The sequence below is a fragment of the Pteronotus mesoamericanus genome, unplaced genomic scaffold (assembly GCF_021234165.1).
Source record: "Pteronotus mesoamericanus isolate MK-2021 breed Mesoamerican mustached bat unplaced genomic scaffold, CSHL_Meso_final contig_50, whole genome shotgun sequence".
NCBI lineage: Eukaryota > Metazoa > Chordata > Mammalia > Chiroptera > Mormoopidae > Pteronotus > Pteronotus mesoamericanus.
Genome location: NW_026555186.1, coordinates 34,713,921 through 34,735,976, shown reverse-complemented (window position 1 = coordinate 34,735,976; position 22,056 = coordinate 34,713,921). Strand labels below are relative to the sequence as shown.

The following is a 22,056-nucleotide window of genomic DNA, read 5'->3' as shown; positions in this document are numbered from 1 at the left end:
CCTTAGTCTTGAGCAAATGACATCAATGGTTTAATCCTTGGTTTCCTCAACAGTTAAGTGTAAAGAATAATAATAGTTACCTCATAAACCTTATTGGGGTGATTTAGTGAAGCAATATATGTGAAAACACATTAGTGTTTATTACACAATTGACCCTCTGTAATTGTTGCCAGTAGAATGTGTTGGGCTCTGAATTCACACTGTTTAGGTTCAATTACTGGCTCCAAAGTTTACTGAGCTGAGATAATGGACAGTTTGACTAACCAATCTGTGCCTTATTCCTTCTCTTTAAAAAAGGGGATAGTAATCACAATCTACTGTATTGTTTTTTTCCTTTCTGCTTAGCAGGTTACCTCAGATTTAGAAGTTTAAAACAACACCAATTTATTAGCTCACAGTCGGGTTTGACTGGATTTTCTGCTTTGGATCACACAAGGTTGAAATCGAAGTTTTAATCCAGGGCCATTTTGGATATTAAAGAAAATTCTGGATTAAACACTTCTGGAAAAGTTTCTTAAACACAGGACTTTTCAAAGTTTTATATGCTAGCATTCACCATGAATCTTTAAGATGCTGGTATGATATGCAATGTTACCCAGATTATTTGACCATGGAAAAATTTGTTTTTCCCAGAAACTTATTAACATCTTGGGGAAAGTAAGCCTGCAGAAAATATTTTGGGAAGTGCTGTCTTCAAGTGATGTATAGACTCATTTTTGGCACTTTAAGCACATATTTGGAGAAGCTATAAAACTGTAGGCTGGATCATATATGATTAGTAAAGGTCCCTCAGCACTTTATGTAAGGCAGAAGATTCATAACAGAATATTATTCTTTTATTTTTTCTTCTTTTGTAAATAAACCTCTTTCCTTTGGTCTTCTCACATTTCTCATATTCCACTTCAGAAGAGGCTATATGTGAATTTAGTAAGTGAAGTGAGTCTTATAAATATAAATTAGGTAAAATGCGTGTAACTTTCAAAATGAAAGGCTTATTGGTACATGATCATTATCAATAAGTGGGGTGGGGGGAATAACTAAGCCCAGGGAGCTATAGATCTAAGGCTATATATCAGATTTAGATGGGAAATGGGGCTTGTGGAAGTAGAGGTATTAAACTGGCAACATGTTTTACAAGTCATCTACCAGTTAACACAAGATGGCATTTATAGTCATAGCTTCAGGTATCTGGTCACAGAATATGCATTTTAAAGTAGTTTTACACTCTCCTGGAGTTCTTTTTTTTTTTTTTTTTTTTTAGGATTTTAAGTTAAAAAAGAAAAATATAATAGCAGACACTGTTGTCAAAAAATTAACTTTCGAACATGCTTATTAAGGTCATATATTATCATAAAAGTGGAAATAAACAGAGAATTAAATAGGAAAATAATATCTCACCACAGAGACACTGGTTTTTGATATTACATTTTTGAAATTTAGTGCTGTCTTTTAGAAATAATACCTTAACACTAATACTAAAGATGTCATTTCAAAAAAAAAGAAAAGAAGTACCTTACGGTAGGCATGCCACAGAATGACTGGAAAGCACACTTTCAAAATTAAGTAATAATGATGTGCCAAGAAGTTGGAATTTAATTGTTTAAAACTTCTTTGCTACAGCTCTGAATGATGATGTTGCATTCTAACACCACTGGCTTTGAGCATAAAAATAGACAGTAGATAAATAATTCTTCCTCTTTCCCTTAGCAAAGTCATTTTTAAAACTTTTTTTTTCACCCAGTTCCTGGTGAAAAAGGTGAAGGGATTGAGAAGTGCATATTGGTAGTTTACAAAATAGTCATGGGGACCCAAAGTACAGCATAGGAAATATAGTCAATAATACTGTAATTATGTATGTGCCAGTTGGGTACTGGAAATATCAGGTGAAACACTTTGTAAAATATATATGATTGTCTACCCAAAATGCCGTTCATCTGAAATTAATATAAAATAACATTAAATGTAAACTGTAATTGAAAATATTAAAAAATTGAAAAAATCTGTTAACTGAAAAAAAACTATTCTTTCACTCTCCCAACAATCATGAGGTCAGCACAAACCTTGTTTTGAAATAATTTTTGTTGCTGTTGTTTTCTGTTTGCCTGTGGCATAATGCCTTAACTCCTCCATTGCAAAATAAAGTATTACTTTTCCATCAGTCTTGCATCCTTGATCTCACCTCAAATTCCAAAAGGAAGGTAGAAATTAAAGTTTAAATAACTCAAGGAAGCAAAAGGAGATGAAATTGGACGGCCAAACCTCCCGTCATCCTCTTCTAAGTACATCCCCCTTTCATATTTTGCCTTCAATAATGTTTTCTTCAATTTTTGCCTCTGTTTTTGTCATTCTACCACCCTCTCTAGAAGGAGAAAACAAAAACAAAAACAAAAAAAAAAACAAAACCCTGAATTTCATTTTGGTACCTGCAACTGCTGGAATTGAATCCATGTACACTAAGCAATCATTCTAACAGGAAAGAAGAGAGCAGTGTTGTAAGCCATGGGCTATATTTTGGCTCAACCACTTTCACTGCAAAAACCAGTCCGTTTATGTCGTTTTTGGTGGGTATCAGGGGAATTTGATCCACTTTAGTGATGCTTTAGGAATCTGTCATTGCCTTCTATCTTCTTGCACGGTCCCCAAATTCGCCGCAATATTTCTTATCTGAAACAGATGTCCTGCTTAACAAGATGCATGTCTCCTATTTGCTTGCCCTAAGCCTTCATCTTTTTGCCCCTGAGAAGAGATGAGCCCATAACCCTGAGTAATCCAGCCCCAGAGCTAACAAAACTGCTGACGGAACAGTAGAGCAGCCCTGTTTCATATGATTACAGTCTGGCCGCTGAGTAGGTTGCATTTCCTGAGAATCACAGGATAACCCGCTTTATAGCGTTCAGTCTCTCGCAGTTTCGTGCCCCAAGAGCCACTTTTCAAAATCTTTTAACTTCTTTTCTTGGTTGTATTGAGAACTGGACTTCAGGGGATTTCTTAACGTAGTTCATTATAACGTCAACGCTGGAAACCAAGGGAATCTCAGCCAACGAGCGTCTCTGGAGTGTGTGGAAAAGGTACAAGAAACGTAGAAATGTAGGAACTTCAGAGTCAGTAGCAGGTGCCAGGGTGTGGCTGCAGTTGTCTCCCTTTTCTCTTCCAGCAGAAGGAGCCACGAGAGAGAGAGAGAGAGAGAGAGAGAGAGAGAGAGAGAGAGAGAGAGAGAGAGAGAGAGAGAGAGAGAGAGAGAGAGAGAGAGAGAGAGAGAGAGAGAGAGAGAGAGAGAGAGAGAGAGAGAGAGAGAGAGAGAGAGAGAGAGAGAGAGAGAGAGAGAGAGAGAGAGAGAGAGAGAGAGAGAGAGAGAGAGAGAGAGAGAGAGAGAGAGAGAGAGAGAGAGAGAGAGAGAGAGAGAGAGAGAGAGAGAGAGAGAGAGAGAGAGAGAGGGGGAGAGAGGAGGGGGAGACTGAGGGAGGGAATAAGAGGGAGGACAGGGGGCGGGGAGCGCCTGGGGAGCGCGCCTGCGAGGCTCAGGCTCACATGCACGCCGCCTCTGTTTGTACACAGTGCGCTCCTGGCTGCTGGCTCGCGTGCTCCCCGCCCGCTCACGCTTCATTGTTCTCCAAGTCAGAAGCTCCGCAGCCGCACGGCTAGAGCGACGCTACCAGCGCCAGCTGAGCGCACAGTCTCCGCCAGCGCGGGTGACCCGGACCGCGCGGGAGCCCGCGCCCCGCCCCGCCCGCCGCGCTCAGCCGGGACCCACCCGCAGCGGAGGCTGAGCCAGGCAGCTCCCCAAAGCTCGCCCACCTCTTTGCGCCAGAACGCAGGCAAAGGGAGACGAGAAATTCCTCTCTTTGGTCACCCACTCTTTCTCGCCCTCTCCAAGAATTTGCTTAAGGAAGCGCTTCGGGAAGAAGACATCTTCCTGAATTCACTGTCAGGGGCGGGGTTGCGGGTGACCTGCGGTGCTACCTCCGTGACACTGCCCCCCCGCTACGACCCTTGATTAGCTGGAGTCAAGTCCGGGAGAAGGGATCATGAAGAGCTCGGTGGCCGCTTGCCTCTTCGTCGCGCTCAGCCTCGGTGTCCCCCAGTTTTGCAAAGGTGAGGCAGCGAGGGCCGGGGCGCTGGGTGCGGGACACAAGAAAGTCCCCTGGGAAATGCTGTGCATGGGGCTGGCGTGAAGGCGGTCCCCCGAGCGGGTCCGGGATGTTGAGCACCGCGGGCGGTCGGCGCGGAGGAGGAGGCAAGCCTGGGGCTCCCCAGAAAAGTGCTCGCAAAGTCAGAGCGAGTGAGCAGGGTTGAGCGGGAAAGAGGGTGCATAGTACGGAGGTGAGATTGAGAAAAGACAGGAAAAGAGGGGAGGCGAGAGGGAACGGCGCTCTTCGGCACCAGAGATACCACGGCTCACTTGGCCATCGGGTGGCCGTGACCGCGCGTACCTTCCCTGGGCAGAGCTTGTAGAGCCCACTAAGATCACTGCTCACTGGGCGTGCATTTCCTGGGGGCCAGCTGGGGAAGCGAGCGTGCCAGGGTCATCATCTAGTTAAAACGGGATAAGGCTGGAGAGATGCAGGACTGTCTGGCTCTGGGGCGCGGCGCTTCGGCGCGGGGCTAGGCTGAGCAGTTTGCAAATCCAAACCTAACGCTGGGAGTCTGGGCCGGGGGTGAGATGGAGAACGGCCTGACAAGTCAGTTCGGCTTTCTTCCGCCTCTCCATCCAAGAAAGATGCATCACTGATTACAGAAAAACCCCAGAATCTGCCTCTTCTCTAATCCTAGGGGCCTGGAGCTTTGCTCAGCACTCCCTTCTGTTACAGGCTTAACTCTTGGAAATAGAAAATCTTTCAGTGCAACCCTCACGCCCCCGCCTAAGAGCAGAAAAGTTCTAAGAGCTGGTCTGGTGGTGCTTTCCATGACTTGTGTGAAATAAACCAGCCGGTTAAAAAAAGAAAAAGGAAAAAAATAGAGGACTTCTTCGAGTCTCCTGCTGAGTTGTATAGATAGATGACTTCCAGGTCCTTTGTGAGGAGTGGCTTTTCATCGCACGCCCTGGCCATGGTCCCGTCTCTGCGCCCTTGGAGGCTGAAGTTGGCACGGGAAAAGGGCAGGAGGAGCGACAGGGGCTCTGGGAAAAGCCTGGCGGGGGGGGGGGGGGGGGGGCGGGTTGCGCCTCTTCTGCACTCGCAGTTGCCGGTGACCCCTTCTAAGGGCTCCTCAGGCTGCTTCACAGAGAAAGCTGAGCGCACTACAGGGCTTGAAATTCCGTGCCTATTAAAAATGGATAGTTAGATTAAAAATGTGTTGACTAGAATCCATTTGAGGTTAGATACTGCATGAATATTCTGCACCATCTATCCATTTGTTTCACGAGAAAATTGTGTACTCTTGGACTACTCTTCGCCCAAGAGGCCGGGTGTTCCTGGCCACATGCCCTCGCTGCGCTGCCAATAGTGATCTGTGGCCTTTCCCTTCCTCGCCTGCCACCCTCCCCCAGAAAAAGGTTCTTATCCCCAGCGTGTGTGTAGGTGTGTGCCTCCACAGAGTGTACAAAGTGCCCTTCCAGTGATCAGGCAGAGGCAGCCACTCCACTGAAGGTTACAGAGTGGTAATGGCTCTGTAGTTGCTCAGCCGAGTCCTCCCGTGGTAATGCTCCCACCACCGATATTTTTCCTTTCTCTCATTTCCCGAGTGAATTTCATTTGCACTTTGATCCCGTAGCTGGAAGATGAAGCGGAGAACTGCAGACACTTCTCTCCTCCTCCCTTCCCTGCCTCCGTTCACGAAACACACACACTCGCCCACACCTACACCGTGCCACTGCCACCATCTGTCCCGCTCCGAGGTGGAGGGCGGCAGAGGGGGAGATGGTGCTTTTAGTGTGTGTGGCTGCTGTATCTTTGTTTGGTCTGGTTACTGTAGCCCGGGGCTGATGAGTCCCAGCTTGCTGCAGCCCGGAGCTCTGCCTCCTAAGGATACCCACGCTTAGGGCACAGCTTACTCCTCCAGACAAACCTACCATGCCTGGCCTTCCCATTCAGGCTCCTAGACAATGCTCGGGCAGCTGTGTGCTCCATATTCTTCAGTAGATTTCTCCTTTTTCAGCCAGCCTGTGGGGAGAGGGAAAAAAAGGCTTTAGGAAGCACTGTTTTCCATGAGCAATCTATGTTAAACTTGCACCTTTCTACTTTATTCTCCCTCGGCCCTGCAGAAAGCAGAGAACAGCTTGCATGACAGCTCCAAACAATTAAACTTTGAGCAAAGTTATCGAAGCCGGTGTTAACACTTAGAATTTCCCTGAACCCTTCTCCTCCCTGCCCCACACAATTTGTCCAATGCATGCCTTTTAGAAATTGGAGTTCCCCTGTGTGGGTTGTAATTTCCATGCATTAATGCCTGGGATTTGATAAGGACATGTAATTCCTTTTATTAGTCGTTTTTATTTTAAAATTAAACCAATGGATCAGTCAGACTGAATATTTTATTAACTCTTAAATTATTCATCGTTATGGGTTGCTCTAAAAAATCCAATAACATGCATACAGTTGCAGCAAGCACGTGACATCTTATGCAATCTGTCCCTGCGCCTGCAGTTTGTGCCTGAAGTCTTTAAGCAAATGGCACTGTCTAAAAACGTCTAGACATGTCCTAAATACTATGAATCATTGACATTTACATTTTTGTAAATCAATGGCAATTTTTAGTTAATGCGATGTGAAAATAAATTATTACCTGAATAATCTCACTGGGGATAACAACACTATGTTTCTGTGATTAGTACAGTAATATTTATGCTGAAATAACATGATTTTTACATTTTTAAAAATTATTATACATTAGTGTCTTCATTACCTAATTTACATGATCATTATTTTTATACTTTAAAAATAAGTGGTAACTTCCCATCCTTGGTGAAACATTTAAAAATAATTTTGAGTTGTTGAATTAAAAGTAAAAAAGGAAAATAAAGTGTCCTGACATGACTATTTGACTAATGCAAAGCCTTGATCATGTCATACACTGTTATGGTAGGATGAACATTTTTTTCTCCTTCTGGTCATGAACATGTTTTTCTTAATCATTCTTGAAGTATTCCCTTAGAATTGAAATGTATTTTATTTTACATTTATATGATTTTGGGAAAACATTTATAATAACACAAATTAATTGTTAAGAAATTGAAATGGTCTATTCTTCCTTCTATGGTCTTGAAGTAACAAAGATCTTCAAAACCAGGTAAATGTATATGGCTTCTAAACTCTTCTCTAAATTAAAACTCTGCTGTAGTTTGCTCAGATATCTTAAGATCATTATTCATTAAAACATGTATTCAGGATTAGGGTTTCAAAAAATAAATTGTTAATAAAATTCACTTTTATTGCTAGACACATGTGTTTTTCCTTCTTATAAAATTATAACAATATAAAGTAAAGGGATAAAGTATACATGACTACAATAAAATAGTTTGGTTACTCACAACAAAATATTTGAAAGCTTTGAGACTAAATTTATAGCCCAAACTCCTAATTTCACTGATATTAAGATAAAAATTTTAATTAGATTATTTACTTTTAAAACTTTGTATCTTTTGCAGGATTTTGAATAATGGGATGAACTGTATATATTATCATTTGTGTACAGTTTAAAAACTTGCTAGATGTGAGAGTACCTAAAGCCTAAGAAACTAATTCTGACATTTACTATTTACTGAACACACTTGCAGGTGCAATAGTACTGAGCCCAATTTATGAGGTAATGGGTTCATTATCTTCTTGCCAAAACAAAACAAAACAAAACAAACAACAACAACAAAATAATGGAGGCCTCAAAACTCATTTCAAGCAAGAGTAAATCAGAATGAGTAAGGATTGAGAAACAAATAGCAAATTTTGCAAATATATAATCAATGGTATGGCTTCTGTCAGAGCTAATAAATTTACTCTTTATATAGTTGAGTTTATTCCCTAAGTAGTTTGCAAACAGATACTAGTTTGAAAAAAGAAGTAGAAAATCAAAACCAAGCCATTCCTGTTATTCACTTCTTTTATCTGTGTTTTAATGAAGATGTCTAGCATAGGTTCAATTTAGTTTTTGTTTTTAAAATCAATGTTCATGTGATGATTTTAATGTCTGTTTATTAATCAAAGCAACATGTATGTATACACAGAGTCAAATGGTTACCTGTATGGGGTGTTAACAATTTTCTCATAGTTATGTGATTAAGTACTATAAATACTTAAACTGAATGAATTACCACTTAATTGTCAATTAGAATACCTCTAAAACGTCTGATTTGAGAGAGCTGTTGAAGGGAAAAGGAGACGGGAATCAACTCTGCCCTTGCCAGCAGATGTCAGGATAATCAGTGGAGATCTTTTAAAGGAAAGGTGGAAAAAATAAAAGAAGTAAACTCGTAAATGCTAATCTGCAAATCCACATAAAGTGAATTTCTACTTAGTATGAAACTGATATTATTAGTTTTCAGTGCTCCCCTGAAAAAGTAAGACCCACTGCTTGTATCCCAGGATTTTAACATGGCAACAGTGTTACTCTTACTGCTACAAACAAGTACATTTGTAGGATGAGCCCTTATTCCTCAGGGGTCTCTTGAGTATTTTCAAAGGAAATGCATGTAGAAGTATGAGGTGCTTACAGTAAAACAGTTACTGAAATATTTGGCATGCTTTTGAGCTTATTCTCCATACCAACTGTATGTTTTATAAATAGAAATTATGTGATACTGATTTTCATGAATATATATATGTATCAACTATATGTTTATATACATCTATTATACTGATAAGAGATGACTGAATATCTTTTCCTATCATGATAGTAAAGTATATGTTTTCTAGAGTTTGCAAGTTTTTAAATAAGTCATGTGCACAAAAGAGACTAAGTGGCAAAAAGAGACTAAGGATAAAGTTTTAATCCTTACTAAAACCTTTTCATTAATCCTTATTAATCATTATGCATGTACCTATTGTGTATCAAGCTTTCAGTGACTTGACATCATTTATTTGTTTCTAATTGATCCTTACCTGATAACCTTTCCTTGCAAAGGAGTTCTGACATCTATGCTTATAGTCTTTAAAACCAGGTTACAGAGTCACTATTACACGATTTCTACAAAAATTCTTCACAGGTTTTTATACAGTCACTGTCATCATGTTAAACAGTCTGTGTCCAGTGGCATCCTTTCTGCCAGAGTCCTCCTAAAATAAAAACTTTCTCTCCCTCAACACCCTCACAATCCCTCCCTTGATAGAATCGAGGGCATAGCATTCACTATAAAATTCTGTCATAATTCTTAAAAGGTTGCAAATCTCCCAGACTGGATTTTGTGATTTATTTTATTTTGAAGAAAAAAGAAAAGATGACAATGTGAAGCCTTTACTACTAAATCCTGAGGTTTAAAACACATATAAACAGAAATAAAAAGATCTGAATTATGGGGCAATTCAGGATTTTACACCTTGATTTGGTCACAGTGACCTGCCTAAACCTATCAGCTGGGCAAATATTTATATATCCACTCTACTTGTAGCCAAGTTTCTTCTCGCTTTGCCTGTAGCGCATAGCTGAAGACCTAGAAGAAAACATCAAAAACTTCTGACCACCTAACAACGATACTACATTTAGGCCTTAGATCACCTAGAGAAGTCTATTACCTTTTCTTTTCTTTTTTTTTTTTAAAGTTCCTGGGCCAGAAAATAAAGGGCATATGAAGTAAAAGGTCAGTCTTAATCAGAGCAATAAAACATGGCAGCTATGAGACAAAAAGACTGAAAAAGTATATGCAAAAGCAGCGAGAGCTTACAGAGTAAAAACTGGAGACATTTATTGGGGAGCAGGTTTGGCTACATTTAAAGGCCTAAAGGCATCGTTGTGTGAGAGGATATTAGTAATTGGGGCCAGTATTGGTCTTGCATTCTAGGCATAGACTCACTGCAGTGTCTTCCACATTTTGTGGTACAAAGGCAGTAAAATGCATGCACCATTGAGGAGATTTTGTCAAAAAGGTGTAAGCTTGAAAACCTGTTTAATGGTGAAAGAGACAGAACTCTGAAGAACTTACTCATACGAAAACTTTGTTTTCCCATCATGCCAGAGAAAATGTTATTATATATGTTTTTATTTGTTTTCCCCTACAGTAATGAATGAAGGTATCACAAAACATATTACTCAACTTTGTGGAGTAGACCTCAGAATGCAGATAAAATGTTTGTCAATTATTTGGTTATATTTTAGAAGAAAATATACTGTTATTTTGTTTTAAAACATGCATTATTATATTGATAGTAACAGAGTAAGATTTATTCAACAGAAGATTTAATAGTGCCAGAAGTAGAATGAGGGATGTATGTACAAGAATTTAAGTGAAGGCTTTTTAAGTACTAAGGCACTTTTGAATGCAATTATTACTGCGGAGAAAGATTGATTCTATATCCTAGCTTTACTTTTTCTATTTTTTTAAAACAAGTCTGTATCAAACTGATTGATCACTTTAAAAATAATTTATTATAGTATAAGAGTGCATAAAAGGGAAGGCCAAGGTTTTAATCTCTTTTTAGACTATATTTTGCTTGATTTGAAGGTAATCTCTAAATGGAGTTAGGCCACCATGCATTCTTTAAGGTTTATGCTTGGTATTTTATAAAGTCATTTATTTCGGAAATGCAAAATAATCCTCTTAAATCTCTTGTTGTACTGAGGTCAGAATAAACATTTACATTTCACTGATACCCGATTATATGAAGACAACCAGGGTAAAATGGGCTCATGACTCTTAAGCAGAAAGGACTGGAACAGTCAAATGAACATTGGAGGATATTTGCATCTGACATAAGTTGACGAATCTCTCCTGGTGATGGCTAGGAGCCTCCCCCCCATAAGCGTGAGTCTTCTATCTGTGCTCACATTTCCGTTGCCCTTCTGTCCTCACATTTTTCTCTCCACATATACATTGAACTCCAATTTTACCCACATTATTTTCCCTGTTCGTTTATTCTCCTTTTTTCTTTTTATTGTTTAACTTTTGTATTATAAACACAGGCTTTTTTGAAATGTTGTCCAGGAACAAACAAAAAGCACATTACCATTCAAAATGCTTTAATATTTATATGCCAAGTTCATGCTTCATATTTCGTGCTTCCTACAGAGCCAGACCGTAGAACAGTGCCAGGCAAAACAACACAACTAAACAACAAAACCCAAAAGGGACACTGTATATGGAAATGAATGGAGCTATTCCCCCGACCCCAAAGCAGTGTTCCTTAGAAATACCCACTCATTTAAAATTTTGCTTTTTTGTTTTTTTTACAATCTGTGTTGTAGATGAACCTACTTTGAAAATCCTGTTCAATGTACCTGCAAGAGTTTGTTTAATATATAATGTTACTGTACAGGCATGTCATAGAGCAGTTTTTATGTTCATGGTGTATCATCAATTAAAATAAAAGCTACCTCTAAGTGATAGACTCCTTTATTAGATAAAAGGATCTGACCTTTCAGCTTGCTTTAATTTTGACCTAGAAACAATTTTTCAGGTTCCTGTTTCTTTTTTCCTTTCCTCTCCTTACTTGGGGACTGTCACCATATCAGTTTAAGTACCTTGCTAGACAGATTAACAAGGGACATTCATTCTGATATCTTTGTAAGTAAGTTAATAAGTATAGTATTTACTGAGTGAATGCTATTTTTTGTTCCACTGTTCTAAGTCCCACCTTTGCTTCTCACCACAATTCTGAGGCAGGTATTGTTATTATTTACATATGAATGATAAAATGAAGATACAGAGATGTTAAATAATTTCCTAAGATATGGCAACTGCTAAGTCGCTCTTTAGAATTAGAATCCAGCTTAAATGTAAACCTGTTCTCTTAACTACTAGACCAAACTGTGTGGTACATCCTGAGATATTTTGTTAAAGATTTCCTTATTTGTAGAACGCATACTATATCTAATTGCTATTTATCTGGTAGATATTTTGGAAAGGGTCAATTATATTTACTCTCTTGGGACAATATTTTTAAATTTTTCAAATTTAAGTTGGTAAAGTGTCAGACTTTCCACATTCAGAAATAAAGGTTGGAGTACTCTCTGGTCAGAAAGGGTTCATGTGTCTTTCAGAACAAGGTCACAAGGGTAAGAAGAGGGGAGATGGGAGAGAAGAGAGGAGCCCTTAGGAAGTGATTCAAAACCCGTTATCTCCAAAAATCTTGCTATTCAATTGTATTTTAGCATGATTTTTATAATTTGTTTTTGTTTTCTGGGATTCCACTGCTCCTCTACAATCTTCCATTGTTATTCAATACAATATGGTATAGCTTGCTTTCTCTGTAATTTTCAGATACATAATGTAGGACAAAGTGATCTTAAAGGTTAATAAGGTTTTTATTTCTGCTAGTTTAATGAAGGTTTTTTAATTTGCCTTACATCTCATCCTCATTTAAGTTTATTTCTATGTAATTTATTAAGAAATTTTAGCCAAACAAGAACACCAAAAAAAAAAAAAATTCAAACCACATCATCTAGCAAATTTTATTTTCTGATTTAACAATTACTTACCCAAAACATGGTTTATTTTTTAAAAAGTAGAATTGGATTGACTTAAAAATTTTACAAAATAATGAAAGTTATACCATCTAATATGAAATCACCTTATTGATATCTTCTATATATCTGTACCGTATGTAATAGTTGAAATGGGCCTTCATATGCTTTATTATATTTATTGCCCTAAAATAAGAATAATAAAACAATAGTTAAATTTCCTTAACATTTCCTATTGCTGTTCTAGGGAGCATAAGCAGAGAAGGCTTTCTTACTCTCACTTAACAAATGAAGAACCTGAAGTTGAAAAAGTCACATGACCTGTAATTCAAGCAACCAATGACAATTTGCACTTGATGGTACACGTTCTAATTCCAGCATACTTTTTACTCTTTTCTGCTCTAGAACTTTGCTTCAGAGAACTGTAGCTATGTCTTTTTCTCAGTTCTTGGACTCACAAAATCAGAAGGAGGAGTTGTACTGCTACTTGCTTTTTGAAAAGTATTCCAAACTGCTTCCTTCTTAGCATAACATTAATACTTTCTTGACATGAGCATACACATACTAGATTTTCTTATCATGGAAGTTGCTCAGGTAACAGTACTTTAAATTCCTCAGCTTTCCATCTCTCAAGAGTATCTCCTGCCTGCCTGCCTCTCCTTGTCTTTTACTGCCACTGACCCAGTCTTGTCACTGCTCTGATTTTCAGTCCATATCGCTCTTCTTTCCCAACCTGGTATCTGCGATTATCCCTTTTAATAGGTATTCAGCCATTTATGAATTTCTCAGCTGCAACACTTTCACCATTTTCGCTTCAAAGAGTCCCAAACTAACGTAGCTTCCAAAGTGCCTTTCCCATTCTTGGCACTAAGAGAAGTGGAGTGCTGTCGCAAGGAAGCAGGATTTGTTGGGAATCCTGGTGGAGCTGAAAGATTGAGTTGGGGTCCTTAAGGGAATGAGCAATAAAGATCCAAAGTGATGGTGTGAGGAGTAAGATTATGGGGACATTGAAGTAATTACACTGTAGTTACAGTTATTGATAACTATAAATTTGGGACTGTGACCATAGGAGTTATAGTTGAGGGAGAGTAGAAGGCAAGATCATTAGAAGAAAAAAGTGAAGGCATAAATGGCCAGGTTTGGGAAAAATCATCTATGTGGGTATTGAAATCCCCAAAAATTATACCAGGAAAAATGTTGGAGAGAATGACAGTGCATCGGGCATAGAAATCTTCAAGGAATGAGGACATATGGTGCAGCAATCCAGAGATAACTATAACGCAGAGGTAGTATGGGAGAATAGAGACATATGACATGGAATTTGAACTGTGCAGGAGAGTGAATGTTCAGGAAGTCTCACTGAGGAGCAAGAGAGACTTGCGCCCCATCTCAGGCCTAGAAACTATGGGAGAGAAAACAGTAGTCAGTTAGGAGGGCTGCAGGGTAAACAGTGACTCAGAGGAGAGCTGAATTCCTTTCACACAGGAACACATGTAATACCCAGTAACAGGCATCATGCTCTTTAACAGTCTTCCTCCTACGTCTTTTAACACATTGAATTCATTATAATAATTAATATGTCTCACTAGGACTGATGCATTTAAGCACATACAATTGTTGTCATATACAGCAGCTCTTTGAAATGTCATAACTACCTGAGGGCTTATTATTCTCCCCACAGACACATAAGGACACAGACTGAGAATAGAATAAGTGATCCACACTCCAAAAAAAAAAAAACTAGGTCTTACAGACCCAAGTCCAGGACTCTGCTCTAGCACAGCTATAGAGCAAAGCCCCAGTCCACGGGAGAATCCCTTCAACGTTTAGCTTGCTGGAGGGTAGGAAGATTTCTGCAGTTGTGCCTGACCTACTTTGTACTGTTCAGAGGGGCCTCTATGTATTTTGAGGTCTGCATAGTTTAGGTTACTGGGAATGTCAATGTCTGCTTGGTGGCCTTGATTAATCATTGACCATGTTTGGATAACTTGCATAAATGGTTCTTACTGAAAAACAACATTATTACTGAGGGGATATTTTTTTCTACTTTAACATTCTCAGGATTGTACAAACTTACACAATAAATTCTTTTTCCTCAAATGTACATGTTTCAAATACTTGTAAAACATAATGTTTCTTCTTCAGTGTCTGACATGCTAAAGTCAATCATATTTTTTCTTTAATCTGTCCTTGTAAGCCATTCCTTTCAACATTTTAGTTGTTTCATTTGGAGTCTGTCCAAATAGCCTACATAATTATTCAAGAGACTTGCCAAAAATGCAACAAAGAATTCCAGGGATGCATTTCCCTAAAGTCATGCCACACACATTAGTCTGTACTCCTTTATTTTGCAAATACATTCTTAATTTTCAATCTATCACTTTGCTAATTACTATTTTCTATAAGAACACCCTTTTCCAAATAATACTATTATGTCTTTTTTTTAAATGATTTTGCTTTTGTCTTCATTGGAGTTTTACTTCAATTTTTATTCTCCATTTAGTATAATGGTTGTTATTATTATATGATGTATACTCTGCCCACAGAATCTCAGAAACCTAACTTTATTTCCTGCAAATTATGTTAATATGCTTTTTGTTGCAATTTTTATATGAGGTACATATCTACTTGATAACGTATTTCTCTCATTCCTATTCTTAGTTTTTTTTAAACATTGTCTTTAAGTGTTTTTTAACATTGTCTTTAAATATTTATTATCTTCTTGAAGATATCATCTATCTCTATTTCTATTTTCTCTATTTCTACATTTATCTCTAACTATCTCCTTCTGAAGGTTGCCATTTTCTGCCCTCAGCTCCTTTCCCAGGTGAAACGGCCCAGCTCCCCAGAATCGAGTCTCTGACCACCTTCTCCAAGTAATCAGTGCGTCAACACACACACATAGACACATCATATCCCCTTTATTCTCTATAACTTTACCTTTTAAAAAAATTATAGCATTTTTTCACAAGTCATAGTGATATAACCACTTTTTTATTAGCTTACTTATTTTCTGTCCTGTTTCCAATGTCTTGTAAGCTCTATGTGGGCAGAATAGACACCTATTTTATTTTCTAACATGTATTCAACTCCAAATATGATGCTGTACACATAGTATGTACTCAGTTGATACCTGTTGGCTGATTTATGCATGCACCAGTGAATGAAAAACATGAATGGAAACAACTATGCTGGTATATAAATCTTTCTCTGGTTAAAAAAATGTGTTACTTTGATAGATCCATTAACTTATTTAATACCTTCTTATCTACTTGGTGCACTGATGCACTGACATGTAATTTATGGCACAAGTGACACACTTTTAGAAAGCAATAAATACTTTAGTAGTGGCAAACTAAGAGCTGCCTGGATAAATGACCTACTTGTTTCCATAGCTGTTTAATTTATAAACACTTCAAAACAAGATCCAGGTTTTACCTTAAATTAACAAATTCAACAAAATTGTTGACAATTCAAAATTGTATATGAAAGATAGACAGTAAGCTTTATACTGTCATTTTATTATCAGTGGTTGACCAGAAAAATGGGTGCAACAAATTCAAAGCACTTGGTATTCTTAATTGTCAGGTAGAGGACCTGCAGGTGGCACTTTGATAAGCTAATTTCCCCAATGCCTCTGTGATCAATCCTATAAGCAGCACCAGCAATAACTTGCCTCCAGCCATAACTTCTTCCCTCACCCCAGGATGCAGTCACACCTGCTGAACCCAGGTGTCCTTGGCAGAGAGGAAAGACAGCACCTGGGAGCTGTGTCTGCTCGGGAGCCTCCGAAGCAGCTCTGTTTAGAGTTGTTTGTGCAATGACAGTGTTTATGTCATGGCAAACTCCTGTTTCTTTCCCTGTGGGCAACTATGCTTCTACCTTTCTTAAATGTCTCGGTGGTTCTAAAACAATCTGTATGCTTGTGACCCCAGTGATTGTGTGATTTCTACTCGTAGCCTGAAAGCTCTGAACACTGCATGCCTTTCTTAAAAAAGGTATATACAGCAAAGAATTGTATAGAGTAAAACTTGTAAAGTCAAATGATTTGCTCCTTTTTTTATGTGCTAGGAAAAAAATCTTCGGCAGTTTACTTTCAGGGGCAGTTAATGTCTTATCCTTGTTTTAAAGTTTTAATTATTTTTGAACCTATAAGTATATACTCATTGAACAAAAGTTATAATGGTGACATTTTGGTGTCTATATTTAGAGCCTTGTTTGAATAAATATCTCAAAGTAATATTTTAACCAACATCATATGAAATAGTTGCATAATTTATTTACTCAATAACTTTTTATTGAGAAGAGATGGATGACAAAGACTCGTCTGGGTGCTGGAATAACAACAACAAACATAACAGACTTAAGTTATTGTTCATACAGAGCTCACATTCTAATCAAGGGGAACAGAAAAGAAACAAAGGAAATTGGTAGGTTACAAAGAGAGGGTAAGGATTTCAGAAAAGGGTTTAAATTTTACGTAGGGTGCTCAGAGGGTCAAGGGAGGCTTAAGAATTAAGGAAGTGAGGTATACATGCTAAGTATGTTGTCTCAAGTTTTATTTGCCTGTATTTTGTGTTATGTTTGTTATACAGTGTTAAAGCAAACTTATTTTGTAAAATATGTTCATATATGTCTTTATAATCTGCTTTTGGCACAATATTTGAGTGCATATGAATTGCTCTTTGTTTACTCCACCAAATGATTAGCTATGTGTCCCAATACAAATGACATCAAATGTCAGGAAATGAAGCATGTATCAAATGCTAAATTATAGAATTTATGATATAGTTCCCTCAGTTCAGAGACTTACTGGGGTCCTTCTCTATCAGTGTGACAGTAGCACACGGTCCCTACTCTTCTAAATTTGTAATGTGTTTGTGCCATCGTGTGCAATTATTTAGAAATATATCTGACTATGGTTTGCTAATATTTCAGCTGGGATACTTGCATCTGTTTTCGTAAATGATATTTCAAGCTATCCTTATCAAGCTTCGTATTGGGGAAGTAGTAGATGTAGTAAGTAATTGGGAAGCCCTGTTTCTTGGAATACTTTAAATATTATAAGAATCTCCTGTTTCTTAAAGTTTTTAAATAACACACCTAATAGGCAGTCTGAGCTATTTGTTGGGTACTTTTGTGACTACTACTTCCAGGATCTTCCTTAATTAATAGAGTACTCATTTGCTATCTGTTTTCCATTTTTGATAATTTATAATTTATGATACTATATGATACTTTAAGAATATCTTCTGATTTATTAGCATATATTACTTTTAGAATTAAAATATTTGTGCAGAGCTTTATATTCATATAAAATAAAACCTATTATAGTAATCTATATACAATGTGACAGTTACAAAGTAAAATGTAAATAGAAAACAAGATAGAGCTCCCAGGCTCCACACTCAGGGTTTTCAGCTTCAACAGACGACTAACTTTGGTTTTCAAAAAAATAAAAAAACAAAATGTGGATGATGATAATAGGGCCTGACTTATAGTGTTGTTGCAAGGATTTAATACAGGTTGAGTGCTTAGCACAGTGTCTGTGCCAAGATGGGTCACTATAATTATTCAAAGATATAACCCAGGTGATATGCTTCCAGATCCGGGCACAATATAAACCCTCAATAGACATTAACTGTCTTTTTCTCAATTGTGGTTGTGGCTCTTACTGTAAAGAGGGCAGTTACCCTAGGACGCATTCCAAAGGAGAATGATATAAGGAGAGGGTGGGAACCTGGATCGGTTTGACAAATTGGCTGATCAACAAAGCTTGGCAATCCTTGAATTTATGTTATATATATTTTGGTTATGTGTCTGCTTTAAATTATTTAATTTTGAGATATTTGACTGCCTCAGTCTGTTAGGGCTATAATAACAAAAAAAATTCCATGGAGTTGGTGGATTATACAGAAAAACAGAATTGTGTTTCTCTTAGTACCAGAGGCTAGGAAATTCAAGGTCAGTGTGCAGGCTGATTAGTGTCTGGTGAGATCCTGCTTGCTTTGTCCTCATATGGTTGACAAAGCAAAGGAGTTCACAGAGGCTTCTAACCTCATTTGTGAGGCCACCAGCCTCATGACTTAATCACCTCCCAAAGGCCCACCTCCAAAGCCCACCACATTGAGGATTAGGTTTCAACATATGAATGGAGGTGGACATAAGTCTCGTGTATTGTCTTTTTTTTAATTGCATGTTTATTTGTTTGCTCGTTTGTTTTCAGAATAACAGTGATATCTTGGTCACATAGGATATAGTCATTATTTTCTAGTCTAGTAAGAATTTCTTTTCTTAATTAAGCCCCAACTTTGCATTTCATAGCAATATTTTATCTTGTATTACAAAGAAGCTTCATGAACCAGAGCAAAAATAATTAACTACCCTTAATTCCTTCTGGAATCTTTGGTCCACATCCTTGCAGGAAGTCTTCATGAAGACTTTGTTGGCCACTTTCTTGGTGGTCCTGTAGAGGCCGAGAAGCTCCTGGAGGGTTGCCTTGGGCAGCTGCACCTCTGACCCTTCTACAAGTCATAATGGGTGGTGGTCTTTTCTACTGCAGCTGAGTTCTTGATTTGGGCCAAGGCCAAGGCTGAGTTATCCATGCAGGGCCGAATCCCAGTGCTGATAGCATTGACATAGGTCATCGCCAGGCTTTCTAAATCTTCACAGGGAAAAGAGACACATTATTTGCAGAGAAAGAGGGCATGCTCTAAACTAAGAAGTTCTGAGAATGTTAATTTAACAATGCATTGCCTGAACTTTTTTAGTATTCTGCAGTGTTCAAATGGCCCAAATAAGTTTTTTTCAGGAAATCGCGTGACCAAGAAGCCAGGCCTTTCTTTCTTTGGGAAAAGAAAGTGTTCAAAGGAGAAACCTCAAGATCCATGTGATCATCTTCATGACATCGTGTTTCTATGAGAAACGAGGAAGTAGTTACAGTTCTGCATATTTATTTGTTTAGTCTGCTGTAGGCCTTTTGCCTCTTTATTCTTTCCTTTCTTTCCCTCTTCTCAGGTTTCATTTCCCTTCAGAATTCCCTTTATTTTCCACTTCAGTATGTAAAGCTGGTATGAGTGTATCAGGAGATGCACTGACTTTGGCAGCTTCTGAAAGAGTTTTAGTCTTGGAATGGTGAAAGGTGTAGTAACAGAAAATTGTCACTTGTTGCACAAAAAACAGTTTAGCATCATGTAGTGTCTCAAGTTGGCCAAGCTTCTTCTGGTGAGTGGGTGAGTCAAAGATAAAGCATGTCTTTATTGGAAAGAATTTCTGCCTACAATGAAGGGCATATTCATATTTCGATGCTGTCTTGCTTCAGCATCAGTGAATTCTTCAGGTAGCCATCTGCTGTGATTTGTTGTTCATCTGCTTCCAGGCATAAGTAGAAATCTCTTAGAGTCCACATTAAGTCTGAAGATAAGCTCACAAAGTCAGCTTCATCTTCAACTCCATCAAGATCAGGTGAGGATAGTGTCCTGGCACATGGTGAACGTCACTGAGGATGACGATAGAAGTAGTGGTTGAGTTGTTTTAACTGCTTTCCTTGCTGTGGAAGTCTACTTCTCTAGCATTTTCTTTTCTTGTTAGCAACATCTTCCAGAAAATTTCCAAACTCATATTCATCCTTGGCTGCGTCTCGCAATGTTACTATCTTCAGCATGGAGAGTCATGAGCCGCATGACATTACTCATTCTCCTCCAACCCAGTTTCTGATTTTCTTCTCCCTTTTTAAAATAGTTTTTTTGTTGTTGTTGTATTATTTCCATTACCATTTGTCCCCCTTGTATCTTTTTCCACCGGCACCCGCCCTCCTCCCTGTCCAGCAATCACCACACTGTTGTCCATGTCCATGAGTTCTTTTTCTTTCCTGCTTGATCCCGCCACCCCCACCCCCACCCCAGAGCTGTCAGTCTGTTCTCTATGAGCTGTCTCTATTTTGCTTATTAGCTCAGTTTGTTAATTAGATTCCACATATGAGTGAAAAAATGTAGTATTGTCTTTAATGGAATATCCTTCAGTGTCTCCTAACTCAGCTGGAGGTCCTTGCTTCCTGTGTGTAGTCTTCCTACCTAGTTGCACTTACTCTCTACTCTGATTATAGACTGTAAATTGTGTCCTTATTTATAATCTATTATAGAAACTTCTAAACTATTTTAGGATATTTTTATTTCATGTTTTGACTTAAAGGTCTCAGTTGTAAATACTGTATATAAGGAAGCTGACGAAATGAAATCTTTCTGTAACCTGCTTATTGATGACTGGTATTGTCTGTGGTCAGCATTTAGTATTCAGAAAACTCTACTATTTCTTGCCTTTAAATAGTTCAGAATTCTTTAAGTGTTTTATCTCAAAAGATACATAGAAGTTAAGTTGATATTGAGCTAAAGATTTAGATAAAATAAACCCATTTACATTTTAAAGAAGTGTTTATTACTACCATTCCCTTTTTCCCTGTTTCAGGAAAAACAAAACACAACAAAAAACTTTCCATTAAGACAAGACATTTTGGTTAAACACAAGATATAGATACATACACACGTTTTAAAGATTAGAGTAAAACTGTATGGTTTCCTACAGAATGAATCAAGTGGTTTAGATGAATTAAGAAAGAGTGATTCAAGATAGATGACTGCTAGATCAATTTGACTATTACATAGGTGTCTTCATTAAGGAACATTGCAGTATGCAGATTTGGGAACATCTCCTTGTAACATCAGCTGATGATCTTCATTGCATCTACCAAGTCCCTTTTGCCATATAATGTAATATATTTAATGAGCACAACCCCAAAGGGTAAAGTTCATGGGACCACAATGTCATGGTTATTTCTATATACAGTCTCATGTAGATATAGGTTTGTGTAACTCTTCATCCTTATTAGCACCGTGGCCTAGGTTAGGTATCAAAAGAGTTAATTTTGGCTCTACCAAGAGCTTACCTTGTGACTTTGAGTAAACTCCCATCTCTGAACCTTTTTTTGACAAAACTAGAGATAATCTCTACAATATTTGTCTTATTGTGATGATCAGAATAAAACTGAAGCAAAATATAGGGAATGACTTTGAAATTTAAAAATGGCATATAAATCGTCTGTTTTGGAGGTAGCTTCAAATTCTTCTGTTGTTTTCTATATGTTTATAGAATCAGCTGGTCTGGAAGTCATGACAGTTCCCAATTTCTATATGATATGCCCTTTATTTATCTTTGTATGTCTTCCTGAACATATTCAGATGACATGAAACCTTTGGATTACAATTATTTGGAAAAGGAACATAAACACACTTAACAAATGATGGCAAATCCGATACGTAGATAAATTACTGCATTGTGAGAATGTAACCAGTGATGATCGGACTTAGACACTTTTCACATGTTAAAATGGGCATATTCATATCTGATGTCCCAATATGTCCATTATTTCATTTGTCCTTTATAACCCTAAATTGAGATTTAGAGTGACTGGCTTAGAAAATTATTTTTTGGTTCATACAGATACAGAAAGTTAAGAAG

General features: G+C 38.0%; 1 protein-coding gene across 1 annotated transcript in view; it reads left to right on the top strand.

Moving 5' to 3' along the window:
- The first annotated feature begins 3,960 nt into the window (after positions 1-3,960).
- Positions 3,961-22,056, top strand: part of EDIL3 (EGF like repeats and discoidin domains 3) — a 389,125-nt gene continuing 371,029 nt past the window's right edge. The window contains exon 1 of the mRNA XM_054578566.1: positions 3,961-4,092. Coding sequence (XP_054434541.1) covers positions 4,026-4,092 — 67 coding nt within the window. The 5' untranslated portion in view covers positions 3,961-4,025. The remainder of the gene's footprint in view (positions 4,093-22,056) is intronic.